Source organism: Anarrhichthys ocellatus, unplaced genomic scaffold (genome assembly GCF_004355925.1).
Source record: "Anarrhichthys ocellatus isolate YVR2014 unplaced genomic scaffold, GSC_Weel_1.0 scaffold4, whole genome shotgun sequence".
Classification (NCBI taxonomy): domain Eukaryota; kingdom Metazoa; phylum Chordata; class Actinopteri; order Perciformes; family Anarhichadidae; genus Anarrhichthys; species Anarrhichthys ocellatus.
This window is the reverse complement of record NW_022280034.1, coordinates 4,612,632-4,628,178: the sequence shown is the minus strand read 5'-3', so window position 1 is coordinate 4,628,178 and position 15,547 is coordinate 4,612,632. Positions and strand designations below refer to the sequence as shown.

General features: G+C 39.7%; 2 protein-coding genes across 2 annotated transcripts; both read left to right on the top strand.

Moving 5' to 3' along the window:
• Positions 1-1,556: 1,556 nt before the first annotated feature.
• On the top strand, positions 1,557-7,698 carry LOC116381090 (5-hydroxytryptamine receptor 3A-like). Its single transcript, XM_031842928.1, has 9 exons — positions 1,557-1,739; positions 2,352-2,396; positions 2,486-2,595; positions 3,656-3,825; positions 4,024-4,181; positions 4,488-4,698; positions 4,819-4,922; positions 5,430-5,561; positions 7,651-7,698. Exons 1-9 carry the CDS (start codon positions 1,557-1,559, stop codon positions 7,696-7,698), a joined length of 1,161 nt encoding a protein of 386 aa, XP_031698788.1.
• A 9-nt stretch (positions 7,699-7,707) lies between these two features.
• lrrc59 (leucine rich repeat containing 59) lies at positions 7,708-13,740 on the top strand. The gene is made up of 8 exons (XM_031843565.1): positions 7,708-7,860; positions 8,021-8,142; positions 8,321-8,380; positions 9,683-9,841; positions 10,227-10,331; positions 10,452-10,524; positions 10,994-11,185; positions 11,540-13,740. Exons 2-8 carry the CDS (start codon positions 8,041-8,043, stop codon positions 11,815-11,817), a joined length of 969 nt encoding a protein of 322 aa, XP_031699425.1. The 5' UTR covers positions 7,708-7,860; positions 8,021-8,040; the 3' UTR covers positions 11,818-13,740.
• Positions 13,741-15,547: the final 1,807 nt, after the last annotated feature.

Below are 15,547 nucleotides of genomic sequence, written 5' to 3'. Positions count from 1 at the left end.
ACTGCTGCTTTCGACGACTGAGATAAATAAAACACAGGGTTGGTCATTCAGTTTGCCCAGCCCTCTTCCTGTGAAGATAAGCGTTGAGTAATATTTCTGAAGAGCACATACCTCTCACAGACATTTTATTCTCACTGGTCCTGCACTCATGATGCTCGCTGGCTTCCTCTTTCTGCTCGTCCATACTGGTAAGGTTTCTCTTTTCCTCACAGCGTCCCTGTTGCATTGATTCTCCCACACAGGTTTTCCGTGATGCACTACTCTATATGTGGTAGGTGGTTGCTTATAATTATAAATTACAATTATCATTTTTCAATCGAGGAGGTTATTTTGGCTCCATTTCTCTGTCACAGGAAATCGCAAAATCATATAACAGGACAACAGGATATTATTTTAAAAAAGGCACCGCTCAATAGCAGCGAGTCCGTGCTGTCAGCATCTTATAGGTTTTGTTTTGTTTATCTCCGCCAAGTGTAAGCCTGGGAGGAGATTATGTGTTCAGTCATTTTTGTGCGTGTGTGCATGTGTATCTCTGCTACACGCACAAACAAAGACATCTCTGTGTGTGCTGTGAGCGCCACTAAAGAGATTCCATCCTCCTCAGAGACAGATATCTCAACCTGGATATTTAAACTCAAATCTATCTACATGGCTAGATACCACTAGAGGTTGAGTGAGATATTTGGTATAATGTTTGTGTTTTGTTGAAACTGTTTGAAAGAAATGTTGACTCATACTTTAGGATAACTTAATAAGATGCATTTTGTGAGCCTGTTGAATGGTATTGGGCTTAAAATTGGAGGTTTTCTAATATCTAGCCTACTCTCATTGATAGAAACATGGTGGACAAAATATTAGATACAATTCTCAGTATAATGCAACACAACTCAAAAGCACCAGGTAGCGCTCCCACGGTACAGTAGTAGCATTTATTGCAGGGATGTTGTATTACACTGGGTTTACTTTAGCTGTAAACAACTGGCGACTGAATGTATGGGTATTCTGAGAGAACTTTTAAATTGCTGCACATGAATATGGTTTTCAGACACAGTTCTGAGTGCTACTGGTCATCATTTTATCAACATGCATTCGGTGGTATATGGATCTCAGATGGAGAGCCTATTTAGACTAAGCGTACTGTAAAAATGCCCACAGTCATTGTGTGGTTGAGTAGTGCTCGTCCATATGCCGGCCAACGCCCATCTGATAATGGTCATTACGTGACCACAATCACTGAAATATTACTGCAGCTGTTTGTGAGCTGGATTCATATTGAAAGTCAAGGCAAAGGCATCATTTCAAACAATCCCACTGTTAACCATGCAGAACTCATCTGTTGCACCTCAAAAAACTCAGCGTAAGAGAAGGCTGGTATATATTTGTGCTGGATATGATCAAATGTATTTTATTAATTCAACGGCAGTGAATACATTTTTTTCTAAATGACAAATAGTTGAGAGAACATAACTCAAACATGGGGACTCTGAAGTTCTAATTTAAAGGAAAAATTAAGAGCATCACATGTCCTAACTTTTAAGAGTAAACTCTCATGGAGAATGTGTCATGATGTTTTAGCTGCAGATGGGAACTCGTCCAATCGTAGCTGCAGGCATCGAGATGTGTTGAAGCACCTGAACGTGACCAAAAATAATGAGCTGTACTCCATGACCCGGCCTGGTAGTGCTGAATCTCCCATGCAAGTTTACCTGGATGCACTGCTCTATGCCATTCTAGATGTGGTAAGTGGTTGCTTAGAATTATAAATTACAATTATCGTTTCTTGTCAAGGAGGTTATACTGGCTCCATTTTTGTGTTTGCTTGTAACATAACAGAAAAATTGTAAAATCATCTAACAGGACAACCGGATATCATAAAAATGGTGCTGCCCACTCGCGGCTAGTCCGTGCATCTTATAGGTTTTGTTTTGTTTGTTTGCCAAGTGTAAGCCTGGGAAGAGATTATGTGTTAAATTGTGTTTGTGCGTGTGTGCATGTGCATCTCTGTGTCTGTCTGTCCATGGCTATTTTTGCATATTACTGGACTCATCGGCAATGTATTTTTGTGCTCATTCATGATTGTATGCCCAAGGACCTCTTGTGGTCGGGTGATTCACACCATTTGAAATACCTGATGTTGTGGTATCATCGATATCGTGGGCAAAGTATTGTGATAGTATTGTATTGTGAGTTGCTATGTGGTTCCCACCCCGACTCCAAACTGTGTCATAAGAACACCGATGCTTACAAACTTGTTGTAACTTGATAAACTTAACTAAATTTGTGTGAAGTTTCATGACAGATTCCAGGTTGTCTGTCTGGACGGATTTTCACAAATATTTCTTTACTCATAGAACGAGAAGGACCAGAAATTAGTTTGTTACATTTGGATTGATACGGTGAGTTCTCTCTGAGGTAAAAAGTACTTTTGATTTATTGAATTTCCACAACCTATCGAAACACATTTCACCCCTGGTTTTTCTCGTAGTGGTGGCAGGGTGACGACCTTTCCTGGAATCCTGATGACTTCTGTAATATTTCACGGATTTCTCTTCCTATGCATTTATTGTGGAAGCCAGATCTAACTATTGAAGAGATGTAAGTTTGAGTGTGTGCTTGCTCTCACCCTCACAAATCCACACAAATAACAACAGTAACTCATGGTTGAGCATCATGTTACTGTTTAGAAATGACAAAACTGAAACGTTTTGTTTATTTACAATCATTTTTATTTTTATAATAAAAATGAATTATACGATACTTGACTAAATTCTTCAGAATATCAGTCTTGTCACCTTGTTTTTCTTAGACTTTCTGTTGGTCTCCTGTCTGTGAACTGTACTTATTAATATGCACTGGGTAATTCAAAGGGCGGGTTCATTGTTATGTTTTTGTATCATTCTGTAGCTTCACAGTAGTGTATCTTATGTATTTAAATCACGTCAAAACGCTATTTTCCCAAGCCCATCTAAAAACGTTCTCTCATGTGACCTGATATACGTTTCTGCATGATGAGAATGCTACATTTGAAGCCCTAGCCCAGCTAACGTGTTTATATCAGGTACTTAACCATAGTTAGTATATTAATTACAGTAATGGTGGTCGGCCTGCTCACAGTTTGGAGAAGCAGGAGTGACGGCACATAAAAAAACGCAATGTAGTAATAAGTTAGTTTGGATCTGAAAGTCACAATAACACAAACAAACTAATTGAGGCAGCGGTAGACCATCAACTCCTGTGTTCTGCAAGTTAAAACTTATGTTTTTATCAAAGAAGTCTGGTGTTTGGATTGTGATCCGATTAGCCAAATCACCTCCAGAGGTGATCAGGCATTGATCACAAGTGTAAATGCCTTTTGAGTTTTCAGTCCTCATAAAACATCTATGTGCGGGAATCCCGAGTGCCAATTTTTTGTGTTCAAAGGGCAGCAAGCTCTCAGTGCTTCTCCGTTCACTCAACAAGTGTAGACGTACCCCAGAGCCATCTCCCGCTATATGGAATCGATTTTAGGCTGAAAACCAGAAATATTGCAGTTTTATGGTTTGGTGGTTTTTAGTTCATTGCACTTTAAGTATTTTTTTAGATGATGTTGTATAGTATTATAGATAATACATTATGTGAAATTTAGTTAAACGCATTTGTGTTTGTTCTCATACAGGACAGAGAAGGACAAGGCCCTTCCGAGTCCGTATCTCATCCTTAACAGTAGCGGTTGGGTCATAAATAGAAACGACATGGTGGTGGTCAGCACCTGCAAGATGCGCGTTTACAAATTTCCCTTCGACGTTCAGAGCTGCAACCTGTCTTTCAAGTCTGTCTTACACTCTGGTGAGCCCTTAACCTGTTGTGTTCAAAGTGTTATACATTTGTATGCGTTATTTATGTGTACTCATGTTTGTTTGAGTTTGAATGTGTGTGCTTTAATGACTTTTACAGTTTATTGTCACCTGAACACACATACCATACAATCCTTTGTTAACCTGCAGGGAAACCTTACAGTTTGTTTGTTTTTATCTCCCACCTCAGATAACGATATAGAGCTTGTTAACTTAGGTGGCTCATGGAACAGCGATTGGTCTCGCAAGATGATGCAGACCCAGTCCGAGTGGCAGTTCCTAGACATGTCCATCAACAACAGAACTGTCAACAATTTTGGCCTCACACAAAACATGTTGGTTTACACTGTAAGTATCTCTGGATACAAACACACAAAGAGGTGGAAAGTATACATTAAATATGCATTTCCACCTCTGTGTGTCTCAATTAAGTAAGTACAAATACTTTACTGATGTATTTCAATTTTGTGAGTCTTTATACAGGTATGTGATTGGCAAAGGTCCAGAAGTAGGAGAATATGCGGATCGTCCGCATCCTACCACGTGCCGATCATATACCTTGATGTTGTTCTTGTTGTGTACTACATACCTGCACCTCGATTTAGCGTTTGATACATTTTAAACTTCAACTGACCCTTGAACATCATTTCACAGATCACCATGAGGAGGCAGTCTGCCCTCTACATTGTCAACTTCTTGGTACCGATCCTCTTCTTCTTGTGTCTGGACTTGACCTCCTTCCTGATCTCAGACACTGGGGGCGAGAAGCTCAGCTTCAAGGTCACGGTGCTGCTTGCCGTCACTGTGATGCAGCTTATTCTCAATGAAATTCTGCCCTCCTCTTCAGACAGGATTCCTCTTATAGGTAAGGAAACTCTGAATCAATACTTCATTGGACTGCCCTTCTTATGAGCATAAACAGCCCATATACTGATTCAATATGTGGTTATTTGTTCACATTAACGATACTGCCTTTTCCCTTCAGCGGTCTACTGCATTGGGAGTTTTACTTTGATGATGCTGAGCCTCGTGGAGACGATTTTGGTGATGTATCTGATGGAAAAAGACTCTGCATCTCAAGACAACGAGGTAGGTAAAGACCAAAGCCTGAGTGAGGACTGTGAAGACAAATATGGAAAATGCTCCCACAACTGTTTCAGCTTTTTTCATGACCGAATTAAGTAACTTCATATGTTTATCCATTCTGGTTTGTTTTTTTCCTCCCTTGTTTGCATGAATCTCACTGAAGACGTCGTTCACAAACCTGTTTATTAAAAACAGTATAGTGCACGCAGAATTCTGTTTCATTGAGTTTTATAAGAAAACGAACAAATGATACCTTTCATTCGATTATATATGAGATTTTGTTGGCATATAGGTATGATAATACCCTTTAAGTTTATACGTTCCATGATTATAATGGATGACACTGGAATTGCGTCTTATTATCGATGAGCTTACCTGTATTGGGGTTTATAATGGCATGTCTGGATGGTTTTCATATTTGAACTGACACAAAAATGTGAATTTCAAATGCAACAGCCGTATTTAAATATTCACAATGTTTAACCACAGTTTATTTAACTAATTTTTCAGGGTAGCAGCAGCCAACTGACGGAGGATTCTGACTCTGAAAAGATCTCAGATGAGCTGAGTGAGGCGGTGAAAACATTGACTCTGCTCCTCAACAGCAGGAAGGAAGAAATGAAGCCCGGCTACTGGACCAGAGTGGCTAAAACAATCAACAAAGTTTTCTTCATTTTCTATATCACAGCTGACAGTGTGTTTTTATATTGTATGTTTTCCAGTTGGACTAGTGCAGAACATTATGCCAATCCATCTAATGACTGACAACAAGTCATGCTGCAGGTCAGTTAGTGCAGATGCGGAGGTGAAGCGGTGGTGATTATAAAGTCTCTGCCCTCAACTTTGGTGTCACTCACCACAAATCTTACATTCAACTCCCATCTGGCCGAGATATACCGAATCCTAATTATCCGTTTCTTGTTCTGCCGCCTTAGCAAAGCTCGTGATAAAAGGTGTATTTGCCTGTTCGGGTAGTTTTTAATCATTCAGTGGTATTGCAACTGTAAGCCCTATTTGCATGTTTTACACAGTGGTTCACATCAAGCACATGTTGTAGTGTAATATTCTAGTAAACTTAAGCTGCATTTCCACCAAGCAGCCCCCTTCAGTTTGTGACATATTAGAGGGTGAATTACACATATGTTTGTCAATTTAAAATATAATTTTGCACATCAAAAAAATTGCATTTTGTCATAAAACTATATATTACTGTGAAAATATGCAATTAGAAAGAGTACACACTTAAAACAGTCTCTCTCTGAAGCTATGATGCCCGTGTGTTATGTACGAGGATGTAACGTTACGATGTAACCTCTCTATGAAAGATTGTCTCATTGAAGATTATGTCATGGCAGTTTCACGTGGCAGCTTGAAGAATAGAGAAAAACCAATATGTGAGACGAGTCGAGCAGAAACACGGTTTAAAATGCCATCAAGGGTTGGACGTACATCTTTTCTATGTTATCTCTTCTCGCATTGATTATTGTAACGCACGTCTGCTATTAACTGTTTGCAGGTAATCCAGTTTTCCAATTACTCACTAGGACAAATAGACAGTCTCACATCACCCCCATACTCAGATATCTTCAGATATTTTCTGTCTGTCCCACGCATACGCCTTAAGACCCGTGGTAACCGAGCTTTTGAGGCAGCAGCACCAAAGTGGATGCTCTGGTACCCCTACAATTTGCTGAGTCTGTGACTTCATTTAAAAATCAGCTCAAGACATACCTGTTTAGACTTGGCCTATAGGCCTGCCATCCATTGTATGAATGGGTGTGAATGACATGTAGTGTAAAAAGCTCTCTGAGTTGTTGGAAGACTAGAACTTGTATAGAAGATATAGAAGTACAGTCCATTTACCATCAAGCCCCACAGTTTGTGAAGCAGGCTTTCTGTTCAAGATTTGTGGTAATTTGAGCAATGTGGGTCCTCCAGAGCCACAGAAGTCATTCTACTGCTGTTTTAAAAGGCTGTGGGTCTACTTCCTTCATCTATGTTTTCTTGTGGCTCTTGCTGCTGTCTTGGAGAGGTCACCCTTGTGAAAGAGATGATCGATCTCAACGGGTACCTGTGAAATTTGTGTTGAATATAATTAAATTTAAAAAAATAATAACGACTCTGTCTTCTTTTTGTATGATGTGAGGGCGGTGACAGTAAACCAAAGCAGTAAAGTTATAGGCCAGAAAACCAAAACATTGAGCGAAATTGCAAATACTGAAATTTTAGTTGGTTTATGAGCAAATTATTCATCAAAGACATTTGGGCCAAATATTTGCTTTTCTTCGTGCAATTTTTGTATATACCTGCTTACTATGTCCATACTGTATATCTCTAGTGTAGTCTTAACCCTTAGATGCAACATGCTATTCTATTCCATATTTTATTGTCTGTAGACACTTAAATGTATTTTTGCACTCCTGGTTAGATGCCAAACTGTGACGTGGCTGAAAATGGATCAGATATTAAAAGATAAAAGACAGAGGTAAAATAAAACTTCATGAAATTATTGTGCAGAAGCAGAAAAAAGTGAGAATACAGTGCATTTATAGACTACGCAAATCCAAAATATACACAATGCAATAAATAATAAATGTAGCCGTGTATATGTACATGCATGCATATTATTTTTGTGTTTTTAAATAATGCATTCATTGTATATTTACATGTATATCTACGTGCTGTTCCGTGGACATGTCCTGTAGTTGTGCTGTGTCCTCCGGGTCTGCAGGTGGCGCTGTTCGCTCCAATGGCTCCGCGCTGTCGCTTCAATCAGTGACGTGGATTTTCATTGAGGCAGTCAGTGCTGCCCAAAAAAGAAAAAGAAACACGTACTTACCAACGTCTCAGAGCTTTTCCGCTAACTTTCTTCACATTACGAAGTTGGGACCACTCATTTTATTTCCTTCGTCCGTCACACTTCAACACAGTTTCGTAACAGGTGAGCAAATCCTGTAAAACGTTAACGTTAGAGGGGGTTTCCTGCTCTTTGCTCGTCAGAAGTATCTGCAGTACGAACTGCTACAATGTGTTCAAAATGCCTTCGTGTCGGTGTTTATTTGCCACAATAAATCCACAGTATGTTTCCTCTCTGCTTACAGACTTTACCTCAGACACCAGGATGAGTAAAAACAGCAAAGTGTTGAACCTGAAGGATAAAATCAGCGGTAATGAAGTGGACCTGAGCCTGAGTAACCTCACCGAGGTGCCAGTCAGAGAGCTGGTGAGTTACTCATCGCCTCTGTGTCTCAGTTTGTGCGTGCAAATCTGAATTAAACATTCATGCCATCACATGCATGTGCTTTCACTTCAAACACAAGGCTGGCCATGATGTGGCTGCATGTTTTTAAATGTACATTTACTGCTACAACTAAAGTGACCCATGCTATGACTTATAACAGGCGTTATTCACCAAAGCAACTGTCGTGGACTTGTCCTGCAACAACATCACCTCCCTTCCTGTAAGTACAAATATTCTGCACTAAAATAGAACATTTTATCACTCAAATCTATTGGTACCAAACCTGTTCGGCTCGTGACCCCTTCACACACATTAATGTGTATTATTTTGTACATGTTTTCAGTGTGGGAATGAGTTGTGGGCAGTTCCTCCATAGAGTGACAATACATCCTCTGATTGTTTAGTTTTAAGGATCTTTAGAGGCCTGAAGAGGTAAATGTATCCAGACAGAAGTCAAGAGAACACAGGACATTGAATCCTTTCTTATCCCTTTAAATTATTTTGTAACTGGTGATCCTATGGACCAGGGGCGTTTCTAGGATTCAAAGAAATTTTTTTTGGGGCCCATTTGGGGCTGCGGACATCCATTGTTTCAGACAGTTCATAGATTGGTTCAATCAGAAAGAGTGTGATTTTGCTCTGTAGTTTTGCTTGCATTCAGTATATGATAACACAAGAGACAGAATTTCAGGGTCATAGTGAAATTTGTCAACGCAAATATGAACTTTTCTCAAATAAAGAATATCCGCGTCACTCCCAAATCCTAATTCTTAAAGGGACCGCACACAATGGATGGAGAATGGACCTGACTGTCAACTTTACATCGTTAAGTATGATGATAGGCTATTGGATTGTAATTTGAAGGGGGAGAAAACATACAAACTAGAACGCACGCACATATGTAGCATGTTAGAGTTATAAATAACGTGTCCATGTGAGAAACAATAGTTTAATTTAATGACATCACCAAAATAAAATTTTTATTTTTTTTTTTTAAAGCCAATAATGCCAAATTATTTGGGGGGGCTGAAGAACATTTTAGGGGGGCTTCAGCCCCCCTAAAATAGGCCTAACGGCGCCCCTGCTATGGACCCTAGATTGGAAGTTAAACGTACTTAATACATCAGTTGTCTTGTGGGTTTATCAATGATTGTGCTAAATCATGATGGCGGTTGAAGTTAAGCGATACATTTAAATTATGCAATGACTACTTCTTGTTTTATGCACTTGTAATCTGAAAAATAAGGGATTTTGAGACGGAGGCCGTTTTTAAATTCAAGTTCTTTTCTTTCTGGCTTTTACATTATGTTGAATATAAAGCAGTGGAAACAGCTTCTCAAAGATGGTCTTAATTATGTCAAAATTAAAATGTTCTTCATTAATAACGGTAAATTAATGTGTTTTATTCTAAATGAAGCAAGCCTGCTAACCTTAAACTTTACCTTTTTAGATTTGCCAACGTTGTCACTAACGCAGGACTTGAGCTCTTGTTTGTTTTTTTGGCTCGGTTTCCTTCTTGTAGCCAGAGTTCTGCAACCTGACCCACCTGGTGAAGGTGGATCTGAGTAAAAACCAGCTGACCTGTCTGCCGGATGACCTGGGGAACCTGGCCAGCCTTCAACATCTGGACCTGTACAACAACAAGCTGAGTGTCCTGCCTGTCAGCTTCTCTCATCTCAGGGTGGGTGCTGCCGTCTGCTCATGTTACAGTTATATTTGCTGATCCTGTAACATCAAGACCGATGCTGTGCAGCTGCTATTAGGCGTTTATTCTTCAGTTAGACAATGAAGCTGATCTAGTAGATAGTCCTTCTAACACGTATTTTTGTGCAGTATTAAACTTTATTCAATTGTATTTTCTCATTGAATTAAGAACTTTAGTCCAAAATCCGATTTTCTGAGTAATTTGAGTTAGTATGTGCTTGTTATAAATTTTGACAATTTAAACGTGTATCACGATATCTCAATGTATGATTTCATCACAATGTGATCCCATTAAGAGATGATACATTATCACATTGAATTATTGCCCGGCTCGAATTGATTCCAATGTTGTTTGCTCTCAGAGTCTGAAGTGGTTGGATCTGAAGGACAACCCGCTGGAGGCCGTCCTGGCCAAGGCAGCAGGAGACTGTCTGGATGAGAAGCAGTGCAAACAGTGTGCCACCCAGGTGAGGCAGGTGTTGCTTTGGCAACATTGCTCTTGAAACTTTCATGCTAATGAAGCCCCCTTTTGAATTAAACAATTGAATTGAGAAAGAGAAGAATGACGAACGGAGATTTTGTTCCAGGTTCTGCAGCACATGAGAGGTCTTCAGGTCGAGGTCGATCGTGTACGAGAGAAACGCCTTTTGAGGGAAAAAGGTCAGAATCAAAAGTGCTAGATATCAAACCACAACTATTTTTCTGGCACATTATTGAAAACTAGCCTCGAATGTCTGGTCAGATTTGTATATGACATTAGATTATAAGTGCTCTTGCATTGACATGTAAGCAGCAGTTCATTCATGTAGCAGGTCAAGATGAAGCTAGTTTGAAGTACTTCATGTACAGTTAGTTCATTTAGTCCAGCGGCTCCCAACCTGAAGGGGTCTTGAGAAAGAAGAAGAAAACACAGCTCTGCTATACAAAGTTATGTAGATACAGAAAACAATATTGACTCAGACTAGTATGTTAATTATATTTCTCTGGCTCTCAGTAATGATTGTGCTTCTGTAGTCTCATGGGAGTTTCATCTGCTGTAGATGAAGTGCATTTTATTGATGGCAGGAAACCAGAAATAGAGTTATATTAATGTCTGACTGCATCTCTTCTAAATGCATCCCTCCATCAGAGCTGGGGAGGAAGAGGGAGGTGAAGCAGAGGGAGCGGGAGGCCAAAGAGAAGGAGGCTCGTAAGCGGGAGAAGGCAGAGGAGAAGGAGAAGAGGAGGAAAGAGTACAACGCTCAGATGGCGGCCGTCGCTGCGCGGGAACAGCAGAAGAAGAAGAGCGAGGAGAAGAAGAAAAAGAACGGACAGGCAGCAGGTGAGTCTAAAGGTCTGAATGATGCACCGTTTAAAGGGATATTTCATGTCTGTCTCTTACCAAGTTCAACCTCCACTGACAACTAATTCATGACAGTCAGCATGAATCAACATCTGCCATTTGACCATCAGTTGCCAATAAAGCATCACATTCATGAACTATGATGTTGACAAAACAAACTTAGAAAACAAACGGCAAGCGAAGATGGATTTTGTAAGATGCATTGTGAAACGACACCAACTTGGTTGTGATTCTTTGGTGGTGGAAAAAGCTCGGGTACATTTCTTTAAGAGATTTGTTTTTAGTGTTTTAGGAGTTGTTCTAACATCACCCACTCTCGCTTTATCTCCGCAGATAAAAAGGCTTCTGTGGAAAAGCCTAAACCTCAACGTTCGCTCGTTGGCCTGATGTTCAAGCTCCTCCTCCTGCTGCTACTGGGATTGGCAGGAGTCGCCGCCGCCTGCAGGCTGACCGACCTGCAGAAGGAAGCTGCGTGTGTGCCCGTCAACATCGCAGTGGACGACGGCTTATCCTGGGCCAAAGAGCAGGAGGGCGTGATCAGACAGCTGGTGCAAAATCTGTCGTCTGCAGCAAAGGAGTTTCTTGAATCTACACAAGCGACCAAGAACTAAACTGTCCTCTGCCGCCATCAACTTCCAGAGCTGCAGGTTTTCCACTCCCACCTGGGATTTTTTTTTAAAATAATGCTGAAATCATGAATATCATTAAGATGGGCAACCCTGCATCCCCTCACCCTGTTTCTGGTGCTGGGAGGTGGAACGTCTGTACAGATAGACAAAGGGGGGTGGACGGATGTGTTAAAATCTTCTTAAATTCCTATGGAATTGTTGTCGCTTGTACCCTCTTTGTACTACAGGCTGTTTTTAAAAAACACTCATCGTCTTAAATTTCTCCCCATCAAACATGTTTTGCACTTTGACCAGGTTTGTGTTTTGGTGCATTACATGGAGCGTGGGTTGTATTTGAGAGATGTCAGGTGGCCCTGTCTGTGCTGCACTGGAGTGTCGAGTCACATGTTAACTGCCAGTCAGGGTTGTGCATAAGCCAGTGTTGGATGTGGCAGTCTGAGCATGTGCAGTGAAGGCTGTATGAATGTAGAGCTCAGTCGTCTGTGGCCTCCTCTGTCTTTATAGTCTTAAATCAGTCAAACCAGCTCAATCTCACAGCTTATACACACGCGTCTGTCATGTAAACTACAGCCCAACTGATACGTGAGTGGATCTTTAACACATCACAGATATAATAGTGTCATGTGAGTCAATGTCAGCTAACTTCCAGCAGTCCAGAAATGCCAAAGATGTGATTGAGGTGATTTAGAAACAGTGTTGTCATTACATAGTTTGTCCAGCAGAGAGCAAAATGTCCAGCTCACTGTAATGATGAATTGATTTACAAATATAGTTATATATCATTTTTCTGTCAATCTACAAATCGATTAAGCGACTTTCAGCTCAAATTTATGTTAAAATTATCTGTATTGGCTTCAAAAATCCGAAATCATTCGGGCTCTAATGTCCCAGTGCACAAACTGTTTTAAAAGATCATCCCCCCCTTTGTTGCTAGAAATACTGTCTACTTTACAGATATCCATTTAAAAAAACATTCTGTTATGTTTCAGACTTTTTGGATATATTTTACCTTCTTTCCCGACACTCATTGGTTTCCATTCATTTCTGTGCAGTCTGGAAAATAATTAGGAAACTCTTGTAACTTTCTAAAGAAGTTGAATCCATCACAGTCAACATCAAGTCTGCAATAAATTCTGTTAAATTTAAATTACAGTAACAAGATATTTTAACCCAAATGTGAATTTAAGCAACTTTACCACAAAAATATTCTGAAGCTTAAACACAAATATCCAGACTTGATGCTCACTGTGATGGATGGATTACACACCTGTACCAGGTATCAGGAGTCTGCAAATTGATTTTGAACTAGTACTACTAGTACTGTCTGCCGCAGCAGACATGCCCTGAAACTCCGCCCCCGCTGCTCTACAGAGCAGCGCGTGTGTGTTTGTTTATTCAAGGTTTATTTATGTTGAAGTGTCGCTTGTCCAAATTGCGCTAATGTCGACACTGCACGTCCTTGTGTCCCCAGCAATACACCCGCCAAGTATGAAGTAGATCGGATAAACAGTTCGGCAAAGAATACGCAGACAGACATAGTTTCCTCACTTCATAGTTAGATACTGCAGACAAAATGGAAACCACTGGCTGCATGGAAGAAAAGTACAAAAAATGCTTAACTTCACTCTAGCTCAAATTCCCTAAATCCTATTGGCGTAATAAGGACCAAGTGCTGATATTGAACTAGCGATTCAAAGTCTGAAATGCCTCTCTTCTTGTAATCTCTTAACTAAAAATGTAAAAAGTAACTGGCAGATTATTTCTGTTCTTTTAGTTTCACTGATCTTTTGAAATGCAACTTGTTTTCATTTGCCGGGGCTACCGTTGCTGCTGTGGTTCTTGTACAGCTTCGTCCATGCTCTCAAACATTGTCCGCGTTAATAAATGGCTATGCACTGCAAGAAATATTTGAACATTTTGTCTGTTTTTGTGACAAAAGAAGAATGGTGGTGAATACCCCTGGAGTTCAGACTTAACTTAACAAAATGGATGAATCGACAATGGTTACAATGCGTTATTAGATTTTTGCAAAGTAATTAATCAGCACGTACTGAATTAAGCTTTTTCTTTATTTTGGTGAATCTTTAATTTTGTCTTCACAAAAAAAAAACAGAGCTTTGCCTTAATACAAATGCAACCTAAAAGTAGCCAAAATAGCATTTAAATCAGGAAAATATTCAAGAATAAGTAAACAATACTAAGAATCTATCCAGGCATTAAATGTCAACTTTAGGTACTTCATTTTTTTCTTAAATTTGTTGAATTGTTGCAATGAACCGCGTTGGTTAGCAATGACACCAATGCGGTCCTCTCCCTGCTCTCTCGTGGACTAGTCCTCCGGTTATTGGGGGGGACATTCAAGATGTACCTGACTGTTATTTTGCATGATCTGCATTCTGCTTTTCAGCTTTTGCGATAAACCACAAAACCAGGCCACAAACTAGTAGTCAAAGCGTCACTGGATTAAAGCTACAACCAGATAGACCCTGATCCATAGTCACCCCGATATGTGACACAAGTCTTGGCTGTTGAAGAAGCAAGTGAGCGGCACAAAACGGAGCTGTAGCAAATTCAGAATTCTTCTTTTGTTGTAATTAAGAAACAAGGTGATCACAATGACGATGCTGATGTTTAGCAGAAATAACGTTTCCAATGTTCACCATCTTATTGTTTTGTGTTAGCCTGCTAACATTTGCAAAATAACACTTCCAGCAACGTACAGATGAGGATGAAGGCTAGGACAGTTTGAAGATGTTTGATCGTTAACCAAAGTATTAGACAAAAGTTTTGACCTGATGATGGTGCTAGAGGATAAGTCTATCACAACACACCCTGAGAAGGACATGGATGGATGTCGAAACCAAATTTCCAATAGTTTGAGACATTTCAATCGAAACCACAAATGTCACGCTAGAAAAAAAGTCAGTGGATCACTAAGTCATTAGGATTATTTTACATCCACTGAGCCACTTCACCAGTGGAGCTAAAACCACCAAATGTAAACAAAACCATAGCAGAAATGTAACTTTTAATTTATTAGTCCGATATAATATAAAAGAAAATGATTGTCAGTCAGCTGAGGTGCTCTGGTTGCTACTTTAGATGTGCTCCCTTACATCCATCTGTAGACGATGGTTAGTCCCGCAGCAACTTGGGAAATGAATTGATTGAAGCAAACAACTAACTACATTTTATTTCCTCAGAAGATTTCAATATTAAAGTGATATTCAAGTTTCCGGAGAGCATGTATGATATATAAAGACTTTATTGAAGATGTATAATATAGAAAACTCCATAAATAAGACATTACATTTCTCAAACCATAAAAGAAAAAACACAATTACATGTCTTCAAATAATTGTACAGTTATATAGTATGCATGCTGATTATAATGGATGAACAAACAAATCCTTAAACAGGGCATTGACTACATCAGAGGCAGAAGAGGTTACTCCCCTTTTTTGAGAGGCAAGCCAAAGATCAAAATACATTTAAAAAGTGTAGTTGGTTGAAATAAACCATTACCAAATCCCAGTATAATCTGCACAAAAAAATCCATGATTGAAATTCTGATTAAAATGTTTAAACCATGACACCTGCAGGATAGGAAAGAAAGTGGTTAAGGACAGAGGACGGGCTCCTGCTGTCTCCCTTAGAGCGGGACCTCTAACAATTTAATGTAATATTTCTCTTGCAAATCTGTGATTGACCA

Excerpts from the sequence above, each read along its gene's own strand:
- LOC116381090 (XM_031842928.1), top strand. The coding sequence starts at position 1,557 with ATGTGTCATGATGTTTTAGCTGCAGATGGGAACTCGTCCAATCGTAGC. Across the intron at positions 3,826-4,023 it reads CAAGTCTGTCTTACACTCTG|ATAACGATATAGAGCTTGTT; the intron begins GTGAGCCCTTAA and ends CTCCCACCTCAG. Across the intron at positions 5,562-7,650 it reads AGCCCGGCTACTGGACCAGA|GTGGCGCTGTTCGCTCCAAT; the intron begins GTGGCTAAAACA and ends CCGGGTCTGCAG.
- lrrc59 (XM_031843565.1), top strand. The coding sequence starts at position 8,041 with ATGAGTAAAAACAGCAAAGTGTTGAACCTGAAGGATAAAATCAGCGGT. Across the intron at positions 8,381-9,682 it reads ACAACATCACCTCCCTTCCT|CCAGAGTTCTGCAACCTGAC; the intron begins GTAAGTACAAAT and ends TCCTTCTTGTAG. Across the intron at positions 9,842-10,226 it reads TCAGCTTCTCTCATCTCAGG|AGTCTGAAGTGGTTGGATCT; the intron begins GTGGGTGCTGCC and ends GTTTGCTCTCAG.